Source organism: Biomphalaria glabrata, chromosome 1, assembly GCF_947242115.1.
Source record: "Biomphalaria glabrata chromosome 1, xgBioGlab47.1, whole genome shotgun sequence".
In the NCBI taxonomy this organism is placed as follows: domain Eukaryota; kingdom Metazoa; phylum Mollusca; class Gastropoda; family Planorbidae; genus Biomphalaria; species Biomphalaria glabrata.
In genome coordinates this window covers 85,648,225-85,665,435 of record NC_074711.1, presented here as the reverse complement: position 1 = coordinate 85,665,435, position 17,211 = coordinate 85,648,225, and the positions used below count along the sequence as shown (strand labels likewise).

General features: G+C 38.5%; 1 protein-coding gene across 5 annotated transcripts in view; it reads left to right on the top strand.

Moving 5' to 3' along the window:
- The window catches only part of LOC106063972 (neuronal acetylcholine receptor subunit alpha-7-like), a 63,254-nt gene that overhangs the window by 34,223 nt on the left and 11,820 nt on the right, over positions 1-17,211 (top strand). For 4 of the 5 annotated variants that reach the window (XM_056018293.1, XM_013222459.2, XM_056018294.1 and 1 more), the window contains one exon: positions 13,888-13,932. In XM_056018293.1, coding sequence (XP_055874268.1) covers positions 13,888-13,932 — 45 coding nt within the window. Of the gene's footprint in view, positions 1-8,741; positions 8,787-13,887; positions 13,933-17,211 lie in introns of all 5 variants that reach the window. The other variant, XM_013222461.2, reaches the window with a different exon arrangement.

Genomic DNA, 17,211 nt, shown 5'->3' with positions numbered 1-17,211 from the left:
TGAGCTCCCTGAACCCTCTTTGCATAATCAGCCATCGCCTCTTGATGAGGAAGAGGAGGACTATTACGTCATATCAGCGCTGACCGTGGCCCCTGAACCCACTGCTTGTGGCCTTACCCAACCGATACCGCCTCACCCCATCGTATCACCCCCTGGGGTAGAGATTATTCTGATTAACGGATCTCCTGTCCAGGCACTATTCGATTCCGGATGTGAGGTGAGCTCTGTCATCAGCAAAGCACTGGTCGACCCATCGGATCTCACTGGTGGATCAGTGACGGTTCAATCTCTAGACCGTGGCATTCCTCCGAAGGTGTATCCTATCGCTCGGGTCCACGTAGAATGCAAGTATGTACATGGCACCATTGATGCAGTAGTCATGGACTCGCCAGTATACGACTTTGTTCTAGGCTCCAGGTACATACCTCTAGGAGTTGTCAATAAACCATACTTCTCTCTGCCTGTCGGTAGAATGACAAAGCAGAAACGTGGCAGCAACCAGCTGGTTGGAAGCCCTGGTCGCCACTCTAACAAACCCTTTACTGGCTCTTCAGCCAAGCTCAAGCCGCGCCACCCTGGCACTGGCACTGCTAGGAAGTCACGAGGTAAGCGAAATACCTGCACTCGTGAGAGTTCTTGTAACTCCCGCTCTTCAGCTATCAAACCACTAATGCCTGGCACTGATCCTGCCAGGAAGTCACAGAAGAAAGTGAACTTTCACTCTCGTGAAAGTGGGCCTCGTCACAGCTCCACACCCCCTATAAGGCCACTCTCCCCTGACATTGACCGTGTCAGGAAAATTAGAGGTAAGCCGATCAATCGCACTCACGAAGAAACGCCTCACTATGGCTTTAGAGATAAGCCCCGTCCAACGTACGCGCATTGGGCACTCCGCCATAACACTTATCCCACTTACTGGTCTGCCCCAAGAAGGAGATGTACCCAATCCTATCAACCCGGCCTATTACCCCAGGTTTCCAGAATTGCCCCTTCCACGTGGCAATCCGCCTGCGGACAGAACATAGGCGACAGCGGACCCTTAGGACGGACACCCCTCTGGACCTTGGCAACCTCTTAACTACTGGGAAAGTTTTCTTAAATGCTACGACCGACAGTAGACGAAACTTGAGCGATACCAACGTGAGCACTTTATAGATCTTTTAACCAAGACCTATCTTACGCGGGGAGGGTTGTGACGAACCGTTTTAGCTCACTCGAGGTATCACTCAGGTCTAAGCATTTAATTAATTTATTTACTCGCTATTAATCATCAATTGCTCTAATTTAGCGTTTAAGCGCTAAAAACACAACCACCACCCCTTCAATCCAACCCCACCCCCTATGGCAGCGATGTCACATTTGACTATCCCCACCTTGACACGTGTCACACTAGACTCTTGACAAGAGTACACTCCCTCCATCCATCGTGGCAAACATCCGTTGACCCCCCCCCCCTTCCGGGAGCGGCTGGTCACTTCAAAGTGCCCATTCAACTCAACGCCTCGGGCAACGCTGTTCGTCTAGCACTAGCCATTATCATAATATAATCTCCCTTGATGTGCCGAGCTCTGATAATCTCCCCTTCATAATCCACCTGACCACCTGGGATGATTTCCTGGACTTTCAACTCGCGCCTTCGCGCAATGTCTATATACCGGAAACGCCGTCACGGTCAAGCGATGATCTCTTTGTCAAAGACGCCAGGTAGTCTAGACCACCTTTGCACTTGCCTCCCGCCACTCACCCCCCCCTTTCTATCCACGTGTATATGGACAAACTTCGTCGTCCGATCTCATTCACGCTGGAGAGCCCACAGGGAGCACATCTATCTCTTGCTTGAGCTCTAGACTAATTTCATTCCCTTATTTCACTTTGGATTGGTGGTATGTAACTTAGTAAAGTGCTTGAGAACCATTTTACTTAGTAATGTATATATATATTTGTGCATTTATTACTACATTATTTGTGTACATATTTGTGCATTCTTATCATGGATAATGTAAGTAGATTACTGTATACTTATATTTTATATCATGACTTTTGTGGCTAAATGTTCAAACCAGCTGGACTAGAGTTTATTAACAATTCTTACCAGATGTATTTAGCTCTTTAACTATTATTAATTTAACTCGGATATATTAGCGCTCGGCACGAGCCCTCAATGTATTATCATTGATTAATTCCTTGGCAGGGAATTATCAAGACACTTATGTAAACATGTCTTATTACTGAGTATGCATTTACTTATGCTCTATGTTTACTTATGTGAGAGCACGGGCGAGTATCAGACGTTGATCTCCCCTTCCCCTTTCATCTCATTTATCTAAGCGATGTAGGTACTTGCTACTCACCGTGATTGGTGAACGACACTTGTATTACTTATCATATATCACTTATTACTGTTTGTTATTTCCCTTTATGGGAGTCCCCATTATTATTGTTATCTCCCTTGATGGGACACTATATTCATTTGTTAGGTCCCTTTGATAAATATGAAACTAGCTTATGGTTTCTATACACCAGTCTGAAGATGTCCTTCACGGAAAGGCATCTACCTCCCAGTGTTATCATTATGGCTAAACCGACGCATACATCATATCGTTGCAGCTTTTATCTATAGGCTACATCCGCCTGAAATCTTAGCAACCTAAAGCTGATAGCAGATTTGCTGGCACCAGATCTGTAGACATCAGACCTACTCATCCTTCAAGAGTCCAAGTAACAACGCTAGCCACAGACTCGTCACTGGCTTAACTGATTGGTAGACGCAGCTTAGCTCTGCAACCATACAAGTTGGACTGCACACGGAGCCTGGATCCGCTACGCCAGCCCACCAGCAGACAGCATCAGTACCAGCCACACCCGTCTCATCAGTGCGGCATCGGACCAAAAGCTAAGCAACCAGCCTAATGACACTCAGACCACTTGGTTCTAATATCTGATGATGATAGTCCTATATATGTAAATACGCTAGATCCCATACTAGCAACTGTACAGCATTTCACCCTTCATTATCTTATTTTGTATAATAAACTGTACATAAGTTTACACCTAAATATAGTATTTGTTGCCTGCATTATAACGCTGTGCTTGTAGTTTATATGTGCAAGTAAGGATTCTCAAACTATAAAATCCCCTAGACACCCAAAACGGCCAATATCTTAATCCGACTTGTCACAGTTGGTACAAATGTTTAAATGTTACATCACTTATATATCGAAATATGGATTTTTGTTCTATATTGTGAGAGCCGCTTTCTTGTGAAAGACCCCTGGGCTGTAGCCCCACCATTCTTGTGGAGGCCCTATGGGCTGTAGCCCCGCCATTCTTGTGAAAGACCCCAGGGCTATAGCCCCGCCATTCTTGTGGAAGACCCCTGTGTTGTAGCCCGCCATTCTTGTGGAAGACCCTTGGGCTGTAACCCCGCCATTCTTGTGGAAGACCCTTGGGCTGTAGCCCCGCCATTCTTGTGGAAGATCCCAGGGCTGTAGCCCCGCAATTCTTGTGGAAGACCCTTGGGCTGTCGCCCCGCCATCCTTGTGGAAGCCCCGGGGTGTTGCCCCAAAAATCCATCTCTGGCGTTGGTAGGAGCCCAGGACAATGGAGACGACCGAACGACAGTCCAGCGCGCATAACGCACGACCAGTCATGGACATGAACTTCTCTTTACCTGTCTGCCTCAATATCCACGAGCTGTACATTATCTGCATTCATCGTTTAAAGGTCTGAAAGGGGTACCTGTACTTTTACTCATAGATTGAACTTGGAAACGGTACTAAGTTTTCAATGCAATAGAGAAGATACTTGAAGGCTGTAGTATTTGTACTTAGTCTATGTCCTAAATTTAATGAATCAGTTATCAAGTATTAAGTCTCATTCAAAATAAGACAAACTATTTTTAAAACGTTGTTTCACGTCTTATCTATATGCACAAAGCTGTTGATTATTCATTACACCGGAAGAAAAAGATAAAGCTAAAACTGAATAGCGCAAATTCTGAGGTTTCCTTTAAAAAAAAAAAAAGATAAAGACTAGCTGGAGTATTGCAATCTACTTCATACCAACTCATTTCAAATTATCTATCCACTATCTGCCTGTCTGTCTATCTATCTAACTATAGTCATGCATATTAACCAATGGCTTAAATTCTGTCAAGTCACTGGCTAGCTCAGGTAACCCATTCCATGCTCTAATAGCACTAGGGAAGAAGGAGCATTTGTACAAATTTGTCCTAGCATATGGGACGAGGAATGTGTCTTTATCTTTGTGTCTTTCTGAGTATTTTATTAAATTTTGTTTTTGTATTTGAAGATTATGGTTCAGTGTTTTATGTATAATTGCTACTTTACTTTAGAGTCTTCTGTCCTGAAGGCTTTCTTAATTTAGGATTTTACTAAAGGTGTTACTCTAGTCAAATGTGAATATTCGTTTGTTATGAATCTCACTGCTCTATTTTGTGTCTGTTCCAGTTTCTTAATGTTTTCTTGAGTTGAGGGGTCCCAAACGGAGGATGCATATTCTATTATTGGCCTAACCAAGGTTAAATAACATTTTAGTTTTATGTTCTTATTTGATTTATAGAAATTTCTTTTAATAAACCCTAATGCTTTGTTTGATTTTTTTTTATAGTTTCATCAATATGGGGATACCATGACAGTTTTTCATTTATTATAACACCTAGGTATTTTGCATTTTTAGCCTGTGTTACTAGTTTACCATGAATAAGATAAGTGGAATTAATTTGTTTTAGTTTTTTTTTTTGTTACTCTTAATAACTGACATTTTTCTGGTTGGAAAGACATGCTCCAATTTGATTCCCATTTCTGTAATTCATCTAATTATGTTTGTAAAATTTCTGTATCCTGTGTTATTTTTATTATTCTATATATTATGCAATCGTCTGCAAATAGAATCTGATTTTTGTTCCAGAAGTAATGCAATTTGGTAAATCGTTTATGTAAGTTAAAAATAGTAGTGGACCTAAGACTGTTCCTTGAGGTACACCTGAGATTACTGTTATCGGTGTTGATTTAGAGCCATTTATTATTAAAGTTTGTTCTCTCCCTATCAGAAAATTTTAAATCCACTGATGCAATGGACCATCAATGCCAATATATTTTATTTTTTTAAGCAAACTATGGTGGTGAACTTTGTCAAAAGCTTTGGAAAAATCTAGTAAGATAGCATGTATGTGCTCACTGTTATCTAAACTTATATATATATATATATACACACACAGTCAACATGGCTTAACTGTATCAGTTGCCCGTAATCGGCAACTCGGAACGTGATGGTGTAGATTTCGTTTTGTACGAAAATTACAAGAAGCTCAAGAAATGTTTATTTTCCTAATATTTCCCTTATACTAAATTATATTTGGACACCTAAATATTAATACTGCAATGTATAGAAAGTTAATTTATTGGGTTCCAAAGATTAATGATGAGTGCAAAGCTCCACATGACAATGCAAACGCACTATTGATCCGCATATTTTGGAACATCAGTCTGTTGTCTGCGATAGGTCAATGTCTTGTCATCAGCGCCTCTCTTTAGCAAGGCCTTTATTGTGTTCCGAGACCTTTGAGAGAGCGCTACAGCTGTTTCTTTCAGATACCATCCTATGCTAGCGTCTTTATTCTATGAGGGCAAAATGGCGTCTTGTTTGATTTTTACAGCACTTCCAGTGCGCATTTCTGATACTTGGTCCTCGTAAAGTTAGCGAAAACGGACATCCTCCATATTGGATAGATGCCCAACCCAGCGCAGTTGTCGAATGGTAAGTAGTGCAACTTTACTGTCTCCACCAGCCTCCAGCACAGTACGGTTATTTGTGAAGTGAAGCACCCCTTTCAGACCATGTGATCTATGGTGCAGATGATGTAAAGGTCATCTGTTTCTATGGCCCACGGTTAACGAGGGTGTCATGTGGCCAGCATAACCACCAACCGTTACGTTACCCTAACTAACGTCAGGTACCCATTAGAGCTGGATGGACTCAGAGGTGCCCTAAAGATGGTCTCCACCAGGATTCGAACCCGGGACCCCGGTTCGGAAATTAAGCGCTCTACCTCTCAGCCACAGCGCCTCCTCAGCCACCGCGCCTCATGATTATTTGTGAGGTAGACATTGATTCTACGTTGGTGAGTGAAGAGACCCATTGCGCCTGTCTCTCATTTGGTGTAATGTAATATTGTTTAAAATTAATGATAAAACATATCCATTGATTTTTGGTAACGCTGCAACAAACGCGTGGAAGACACAATTTCTTTTTGAAGCAATGCTGAGACAGAAGCCATATTTCACCAAGATTCCAAAGAAATCATAAAGGAAAATAAATTAAATGCAAATAGCTAATAGATGCTTTTTTTTTTATATATACGTGGGCGAAATCTAGATTTCTTCTTCTTCTTCCTCGTTCTTCTTTTTAATGTTGGAGCGTTCAGATGACTAGACCAATATGTGAGATGGATTGCGCAGTGGTTTCCAAAATCAAAGAACTCTCCATATAGTTTTCTTTCTATTGGGGTGTTTTGGGGCCAGTGTCTTGTTCTGGTCTCTTGGTAGAGTAGCCTGAAGTACATGTTCAGCAGTCCTGAAGGACATGTTCAGCAGTCCTGAAGGACATGTTCAGCACTCCTAAAGTACATGTTCAGCATTATCTGGTGACAATTCACATGGGCAGATTTCACTGGTTCCAATTTCGATTCTCCGGTACATATATTGTCTCATTCTGTTGTTGCCGGTCCTGAGTCGAAAGATTAGACTTTGGTCTTGTCCTGAAAGCTTTATAATAGGCATCATCTTTCTTGTGATTCGGGTGAGAGCTTGTCGATTTCTCATTTATTGTATTTACTTTTAGTTTCTTCATTTCTTAAAACAGAAGATCACCAAATATCCAGGTTCGAGCTAATGTACAGAATCCTATCATCAGTGGCGTAGCTAAGGTTGGGGGGGGGGAGGAGTGGGGAGAATATGAAAATCCCCCCTGGCACCCATAAGCTCAAGTGAGTGTTATTTACATTAAAATTAAGTATTACGCATCGTTTGCTCCCCCCCACCCAAAGAGGTCAAGCCCCCCCCCAGGCCCCAAAACGATGGAAAATTCATAGCTACGCCCCTGCGGCTATCATTTTTCACTAACATTATAGAGAGCATACGAAGAGGATGGAATAAAATGTCTTTTATGTTTTCTTGTATCTAGGAGTGTAGCTACAGAAGAAAAGATCTCATGTATCACATTTAAAGACGACATTACAACCAAGGGACAGGGTTACCACAGCGATTGGACCCCACGATGACCTACTAACTATGCTAAAAACACGGAAACTAAAACTCTAAGGCCGTATAACAATGTTTTAGGGGGCTCGCAAAAACCTTCCTTCAGGGAATGTACCAGGAAAAGGAGAAGAGGCAGACAGAGAAAGCGATGGGAAGACAACATAAAAGAATGAACGGGCTTGCCATTGAAAAAGTTTTTATCTAAGGAAAAAGAACGAGAGGGATGGAGAAAGATCTTGTGTGTTGCTCCAAAGGTCAAACAGACTGAGGAATAGGTGAAGGTGAAGGCGATCTAGAACTGAAACTCTAAAAACTCTAGTCTCCATGCTTATAGTTCATTTTAGTGTCATAGTTTTAGTTTTTTTTTTTTTTTTTTTTTTTTTTACAAACATTTTTTTATATACAGCCACGAATTGAATACATTAATATCCTTATTTTCACATTAATTGTGAAGTTCAACAATGTAACAAAAAATAGTGTACCAAATTCTTGCGGATAATAATTATAGTAATGTAACTCATAAACCTTTGTTAACTAACAGTATGTAGGCTCGAGGCTTTATAATAACAGACATACATACACAATTTAAAATGGTAGATTATACTTAAAAGACATTCTGGTCAGATAGATCTAGGTCTTTATGAGAAAAAAAGATGAATAGGGGAAGAATCTGTCCAACGTATAGAAGAGACCATTTATTTACAGTTATTCCTTTCTTTGGTGGCTCCCATTCCATTCACACCCTTACACCCTCCCCCCGGTTTTTCTATACATTCATTATTACAACCCCCCCCCCCCCCCGACCACCTCCACCCAGCTATATTAGGTCAATATCTAATTATATATGTACTCTTTTTGGAAATGTTTCCCTAGAAATCTGAGAGATAAATGACTATGAAAAGATTAATGTCTTAGTTCAGTTGCCAGGCATTTTTAACATTTCCAACTATTAATCTGTCTGTCTGTCGTCTGCTTGCCTATTTGTCTGTTCCCATGTCTTGCGTCTTTTTTTTTTCCCCTTATTTATTCGTTTCCATATATTTCGGTCGATCTTACAGATGCACTATGTATCGTCTTGTGACTGCCCATGTTAGAAAACTAGCAGACATTTTCATGTCATTTTCTTCCCATGTTCCGGCTGGCGTACTTCCCACGTCTGCTGCCGTACAAAGTCCTCAAACACTTTTCCCGCCTGTTTATTAAAATCAATGTCCATCCTAACCGGCATATTTAAATCAATATTTTACCACGAGCATACACACACACATGCGCCACACAGACATAAATCAGCGTTTCTAAATCAGTGACCAGAAGATTTTAGAAGAATTTTTTTTTCTCATTTTTCAAATATTTTTTTCTTCTTTATTTTTATTTATTTTTTGTTTTAATTTTTTTTTTAAATTATCAACTTTTTTTTTAGAAATCGTTTAAATCTTGTTTTTCATTTTTTGTTTCTTCCAGGAAGAGCGAAGTGAAAGTATAGTTACTTCTTTGTGGCTTAGAATGGTAACAGAGTAATCTTATTTTCGCATGTGCAGGCATGAATTATCTGGCCACTGAGTGCATTCTATACGTTGTTATAAATCAGAAAACAAAAATGGCATGCCGGTTAAGTGTGGTGATTTGTAATAATCGCTTTGAGAATTGCAATTATTTTTTAATGTGTCACTTTCAAGGTTTTGAATCGTCGATAATTTATTTATATTATATTTAAAAAAAACAACATGTATTTTATTATAGCGGTCACTGAATTCGCCATTCTGGTTTAACCTCTGCTGCCTCCCTACCCACAGTTCTAATTGACATACACTTCTTCTTTAAACTGTCAGGTAGAGTTGAGCCTTCGGCTCTTGGAACTCTAGGCCAGCAAAAGTGACAAGAGCTCCCTTTCACCGGCCTGAATGAGAACAGTGTACACTGTTCTGTCTGACGGGTGGGTCAACTTGAGGCATGAGGCCGCGTACACTAAGACCTCCGCCATTTTTCTTTTCTATACCAGGCTAACTGTGCAGGACACGCCATTTATGTAACGGCCCCTTGAGGAGCAGCGCCTGGATTGTGACAATGTTGTGGGAGCTTTTTTTACAACTCCGCACAGTGCAATGAGGATGCTCTCGCACCCCCTTAGGCACCCCCACGGGAGTCTTGTTTTGCTACCCTTTAGCCTAATCGTTTCCTCTTACGATCGTTTCCACCCGGGCGCCACTATGAGGCAGGGCAGCATGCCCGGGATTGACATACACGAAAACACATACACACTTACATTGGTGGGAAATAAATAGGAGTGAAATAATAGAGACGAGAGATTATTTAACATTTCTTAGGGGAAAAAAATAACAACATAATAAGCAGTGTTATGGACTGTGTGTGTGTGTGTGTGTTTCTATGGTGACGGTGAGAAGAGGTAAACGATTGGTTGTGAATGACGCAAGATAGGCGGCATTGTCGTCTGCTCTCTTTGTTAGGACAGACGACTCCAGAACGTGAGACTGAAAGGTGGTGTTCTTCTGGTGAGTTGGATTTTGTTAAAAAAATAATATTACTAAAGTCTAGTACATTTATATCATATCAACTTGATTTCGTCTATATTATAATAAAAGTTATATTTAGTAGTGTTTATTTGAAGTTTTATTAGTTTAGATGTATTACGGCTACAGCGGTTTAGTTGTCTACCAGCAGTTTGGTGCTACAAGTCAACGGCCGTCAATATCGTACAGGTAGTGAATTGTGTGTGTGTGTTCATTTTTGAGTTTGATTGTGACAAGAGGGACAATAAGGGTGGCTACCTTTATTTTTTATTAGAGTTAGTCCCCTTTATTACTTGATTTAAGTCCCTGTTAACTGTGTACAATTGCCACTTCCTCTTGAGTCTTTGAGCTGACCACTGTACATTATTGTGAACTAAATCTCCATAATGTTTATATAATAGTTTTGTTGTTCTGCTCTGACTGTGTTGATCAAGAGGAGTGTGCCACTTTATGGGAATGTATGTTTCACTAACGAGCTAAGTAGACTTTATTTATTTGTTGTTAATAAGTTGGTTTATGTAAATATTATGTCTACTTAGTCTCTTATCCTTTCCTGTATGTGTTTTTTTTTATAAAGACCAGATTTGGGTCGTATAGTATGTAAAAGACAAACTTTTGTCTTGATACGAGACAGTTGTGTGTCTCATGGATGACGGTCATTTGACTGTTAGGACCTGTATTATATTATTGTAATCTATTGTTTGTTTTGAGCTGAAACACTATTGCGCCTCTGTGATGGCAGTTCTTTGATTATTTTGAACTGAACCTGTCCTACTAGTTTGATTTGTATTTCATTATTTGACTTGCTTTTGTTGGCCTATAGGTCCGTTTTCTTTTAATGATCTTTTTCTTTTGGCTGCTAAATAAACTCTTTATTAGTTGTAACTGAAATCTCATTGTTATGACTTGTATGTCTCTGTAAGTTATAGATCTAGAGGTTATAATTAATAGCCTGGGTAGTATAATTTGGGACCACAAAAGATCACTAGACTAACTTGCCAGTACAGCAGAAGTCACTGGTCTTATGACCTATCCTAATTCAAGGTCACATTTATCAAAACATTAATTCTACCACTTTTACCCTGCAATTAGACAGAGAGACTTGATTTACCAAACAGCTTATGCACGCTGAGGCTTCCATGTGTTCACACTAACATTGGGTGTAATGCATACATGTAGGTCTCTGTGAATATAATATATACCTTGTAAAAATAAGAAAAAAATAAAGCTAATAGTCACATCTATTGTTGAGCGAACTAAAGGTTAACTCTTTCTGGCCGTAATTATTTTTCCATGTTTTGAAGGAATTCTTCATTTGCTCATTACTATTTCACTACCCCTGTTATGATTGGGCTTCAATAGCTTTGTTGTTTGTTATCAGAAAATGTTGTATTTGGTATAGAATTAAAGGGAAATACCAGCTCTTTTTTATAATTCAAAGTCAAGTTAATAAAAATAAAAATTAATTTAATTTAATGAGGTCAAAATCAACGATGGTATCGTCGATTAGGAGAGAAAGAGTTGATACGAATTTCGAATAGTGCTGTTGGTATGCGAATCCTAAAAATTGATGACAGGGACATGAATTGACGGACAGACAGTTATACAGTACAGGATGTTGTTATAACTGAATGTAACAAGATTTTACTGTCGGCAATTTTTGGTAATTGTGTCTTACTAGCTACACGTTTCCGTTCCAACAACGAACATTGCATTTTAAAGTTTGTTTTCTTGTGCTTTATATTATTATACAATATATTATCATAATTTTTCGTCCAGTCCAAGGGGAAGAATTAGTGATCGGGTGGTGAGCGGATGAATCCTTCAATCAGCTAGGGCTTTTGCAAATATATTATAGGTTAAAATTCGAGTATATTATATTTTGTTTGCGATATGTGTGAAAGTATTAATACCACAGAGGTTGAATGAGGAAAAAATGCGAGCGTTGTGTTGACAACAGCACCATGGAAAGGTCACTAGAACACATGTGGAATTTAGTTCTCAATGTTAGTGTTAGTTCTAAAATAATAATAACACAATAATTAACAAGCTCCTCCGGCGTCTCAAACCACGTTGGTGAAAAACTTCTAGGCTATCTAGTATTTGACTGAGGGAGGATTTGTTGATTGATGAACTTTCTAGTATTTGACTTATGGATGATATGTTGATTGATGAACTTTCTAGTATTTGACTGATGGATGATTTGCTGATTGATGAACTTTTTAGTATTTGACTGATGGATGATATATTGATTGATGAACTTTCTAGTATTTGACTGATGGATGATATATTGATTGATGAACTTTCTAGTATTTGACTGATGGATGATATCTCGCCTTAAAACAATCAAATACTTTTTTTAAATTTCATTATCTGTGTATAGCATTTGGAACCAATTCATCCGTAAACATTTATTTTTTTTACAATACAAAATTAAAAAAAAAAGATCACGTGGATTGTTGTGGACATTTTGAAACCAGATTTTTTCGTCAGAAATGTCCACTATCTATTTTGTAAACCCAATTAGAAATCTGACTAAACACCTATACAGTAGTTTTGAGTTCTCTTTCTTTAAAAAGCAATACATCTCAATGAGTCGCTTGAAAGAAAAAGTAGACGGAACAGGGGTCGGCATGGAGGAAAGGCATCCCTTGCAGGGATTAGTTAGTGACTGTTTGAACAATGACTATTACCCAAAAGGTTTGTGTTGGGCCGAAATCAAATTGGAAGCAGAGGCCCTAAGTTTTCTAACCATTAAAGTCTTCATCCCTTAAAAAAAAAGCCACTTCAACAGAGTGAGGCGGGACATATTCTGAAAATAAAATGCGTAATCTGAAAGCTGATCTCTACCTTCAACTTTATTCCAAGGTCATGTCGACTTACTATCAATCTCCATTACAATTAGCTAAAAGTTAAAAAAAAACGCCACCTACCATCTATTCTAATATATAAAGCAGAAAGTAAGGCGTATGTATGTATGCATGTTCCTATTAAAAATCGAAACCGCTTGGCCAATATTGAAAACTTGGCATAGATATTCCTCAGATCATGGCGAAGACCGTAGATTATGTTAAATGTCCCTCCCACAGCAGGTGGACCCTAAAAATAGACAAAAGTACCGAATTATATCTCTATTAAATAGAGACACTTTTAAACAAATCGGGTAAACCCGTTTTTACAAGTATTTTATATTGGATATGAATATATGTCGGCTGAACGGGTAAACCCATTTTCACACTCTACTTTTATTTTCGTGGAAAAATATAAAAAAATGTGAAGGGACAATTCTCCTAGTTAATAATAAGGATCACAATTGATCCACAGTGCAGAAGTGTAGGTGCTAATGAGTACTGTACCGTTTAATTATGCACGAAAATAAAATTTCACCCCAAAGTAAATTTAAGAAAGAGTCTGATCAAATAGACCAAAAACATAAGAAGCATCCATGAACCACAAAAAGGAAAGTAAAATAGTTGAACACATGAGATCGATAAACAGATAGATACTTGCACTATAAGGACACTTATATTTCTTCGTATCCCATCTGTTATGTGTACATATACACCACGAGAGTCTGTATCTATACTTTTGTCGCAGACATTTTTGAAGGTACGGGGAACATGCACGAAAAGAGCTGGTAATCTGACATACAAAACAAAATAATAAAATAAAGATATATACATGTATACGTTTCGATAGATGTCAAACGAGGCAAATACCACATCATGATTAACAGGATTGATGGGAGAGAACTCCTTATTAAGTAAACAAATTTATCATCTGGGATGCTCTCCCATATTTGCTCTTTAACCCAATCTATTAATAAAACCTTTTTTTTTTTATAGAAATTTATGAGAATAACCTTTAAACCCGTCAGTTAATAAACCTGTCAGGGGGGCAACCCTTTCAAGTTTTCTAAGTATAATCTGTCTTGGGTAATGCATTTCAAGTCCAGTCTTGTAATCTAACAAACAGTAAACACTCTATTAACGGCACGTTCAAATCGCCGCCCACCCTCCCACCCCCCACATGCATGTAAACAGCCAATCTAACAGCATGATGACACTTCTGCTCGACAGGACGAGAAGAACCAGATCATACACACCAACATTTGGCTCCAGATGGTGAGTACACTTCGGTCTCTAGGTTACTCATTTACTGCATGTAGCTGTGTACACTTCCTTATCAGTTAGATGTTCTTGCACATAGACTTATACACATATACATATATTGTATCTAGACTGGACATGGAGATTTTTTAAAACTACAAAAAATGTCGTGAATTTTTTTTTAAAGTTGAAACATGGCGTTGTTTTGTATAGTAGACAAAAGAAGCATAGTTTTTTTTTTCAACCCTAACCTATGTAAAATATACATATTGACTGGAACCTTGGACTCAATTTAAATTTTATATCTAGATCTAGTAATTGAACATTAAATACAAGAGTAGCCTACTCTCGTCTCATAATTATTATTTTGCAATTTTTAGATTCATAATCTAGGTAATCAATCTATTTAAATGTACATAAGATGATTATAATCAACAGACACGAATTATTTCGATCTAGGATTTTTGAAACATTATCTCAATGGAAACTAACAGGAAATGGCTTTGTTCCATATATTACCGTGAATATATAGTTCTGTCATTAATAGCCCATTCTAAAAAAAAATTCGAGAAATGATTTTGCATTATTTCTAAACTTTGAAAACTAAAGATTTTACTTTTCTAAGACAGAAAAGATTGAAAAAGAGTTATTTACATAAAAATCTATATCTATATCTGTGAATCGATCAAAAGCGGATAAGATTTTGTTTCCGGTTTCCAGTCTAGATATAATATATATGTCTATATGCTTACACTTATTGACTATCTATGTTCGTTGTTTTGTAATGTATTTCGATTCTTTGGTGTCAACTCTTTTGCATGTGAAATTGGTGTGAAGAAGTGATGCCAACATACGGCCCGAGGGTTAAATCCGGTCCATGTCTCGGTGCTCTACGGCAGTGGAAATGTTTGCTAAAAGTTCGTTTGTTAAATTTTGTTCATTCCTTCAAAAGTAAACTACTGCTTTTATATATCGCATCTTTCATTTTTACAACATGCTCAGAGCGCTTTGGTCCAGTCTCTTTTGCGGACCAATGGGGGAGGGGAGTTGGTATTTGGAAGAAGTTTTCCTTGCTGCCTTTAGGTATTCGAACTCGAGCCCTCTTGTTAAGTGGCCATGGGTTTAGGCCTCTCAGCCGCACAGATAAATATGTTCTAGCCCCAGCCTAGTGCAGATCGTTAGGGGATGAGACTGGCAGGGTCGGAACTAGGGATCGTCAAACGAGAGTCCGAAGCGCATACCACTCGACCAGAGAGCTAGTGTAGTCAATCTGCATATTAAAGAAAAAAAAGTAAGAAAATGTATCCAGGCGGCCCGTGACATGCAAACTAGAGCTGAACACGGCCCTCTGGCTGAACAAGATTGGGCGGCACGCTTCTGGTCTTGTTAGATTTACAATTTTGTTTCAATGATTATTAGGTAAGTTTGCTTGTTGTTAAATTCATGTTTTTAGTTTACATTAGAGTCACGTGATTGTACCTCGTATCTTTTCATGACGATTCCTCAAAGGCGCCGCACAAGTGTTTCTTCTTTTCAATTTGTGAAAGGGTTTGTGTGTGTGGGGGGGGGGGAGCTCAAGGCAAAATTGTACAACTTATAGACGACAGATGTCGACACCTCTTAGTAACTCCGTAGTTATAGTTCCTGACCTGATTCTAAGCGGCTCGAACTGAACAAATTCGTTACAACTTACAAAATATTTTAAACAAGCAGAAAACAATGACAAGATTTCAGCTTCATCTTCATCTAACCCTTAGTCTGTTGAACCTTTGAGGCACCACACAAGATCAGTCGACCGTCTTTCTCCATTCCTGTCCGTCTTTTGCCTTGGACAGAAGTTCATTAAATGGCTAGTCCATTCTTTTATGTTGGCTTCCCATCACTTTCTTTGGACTGAACAAATAATGTCTTTTTACTGAACGATAGTACAATATTGTCACATATATGTAGGCATATTATGGGTCAGTAACTCTTAGAGTGCATATAGTTCGTCCATCGAGATTCGATGATGACCACCTTTGTCATTCACGGGGCTGAGAGCTTTGCACTGGAGTTTTGTGCCTCCTCCTTGTGGCTGGTGAGACTTTTGTGAGCCCCGAATGTTCGGCTGCACACTGGGCAGGTTATTCCAGCTGGGGCTAGTGTCATTGGCCTTGCTTTTTTTTTTCTCTGGCGCTTTTCTTCTGCCAGCGCTGTTCTCTTGTCCTCTGCCATTTGTGCGCCAGTTTTCACAGCGCGACGCCATGATGCTCTGTCATGTGCTTCTGTCTCCCAGGAGGCTGGGTTTATGCTGAAGGCTTTGAAGGTGTCCCTAAAGCGTTTTCTTTGTCCATCTTGTGTATACAGAGAAAACATTAATAACAACTTCTACTGACCATATATAACATAATTTATTGATATTAAATAACAGCCTTCACTGACCTATAAATTGATACACAATTTGTTTCTGTGTTTCCCAAACTGTTATTTTGCTAGCTCCGATTGGGTGTTCCACGAACTACTAGAGTTATCATTGTAAAGGGTTAAACGTGAATAAACTCTTTCTCTCCGTAATTATTTTCCACCTTCCAATGGAATTATTTATTTCGATCATTTGTGTTTCACTACTCTGTTATGATTAAACTTCAATAACTTGTTTTCTATGTAATCAGGAAATGTTATATAAGGTATATAATTTATAGAAGTATGCATACCCTTTATATAACACAAATTAACGTTTTTAAAACCAAAATTTATTAAAATTTATTTAAAATAAATAGAAAGTATCAGTATCGTCAGTTAGGAGTGAAAGAGTTAACTCCTTAGTAGAGCTAGATCTAAATGTAGACAAGGAATTGAAAATAGCCTTTATGAATTCTCATTAACGGAAAAAGTTCTATAACATGAGCCTTGCTATGAACTTTATAATGATCTAGTAGACCTCCCAAATAATTGAGCAAAATCTTTTGAATTCAGTTTACCAATATTGTGCCTGATATCTGATATCTTCAAGGTTTTAAAAACCCTCAAAGTCATAAATCCTTTTTTTTTTTCATTGCCTGTATTTCACTATAGTTGATACTTCAAATGAATAAGGATGTTAAATGTAGAATATGGATCAATTTTATTTTCTTTTATTTTAAACAAAGAGAAGATAATCCAACCTAAAAAAAAATAAGCTTAGTGTTGAGATAAAGGAATATGTCTGGGAAACACTGATCTATATAACTAGTAAATCCAACGTATGGCCTGTAACTTATACAGAACCCAGACATTCATTAATAGTACGACATTGTATGAAATAATATGACATTG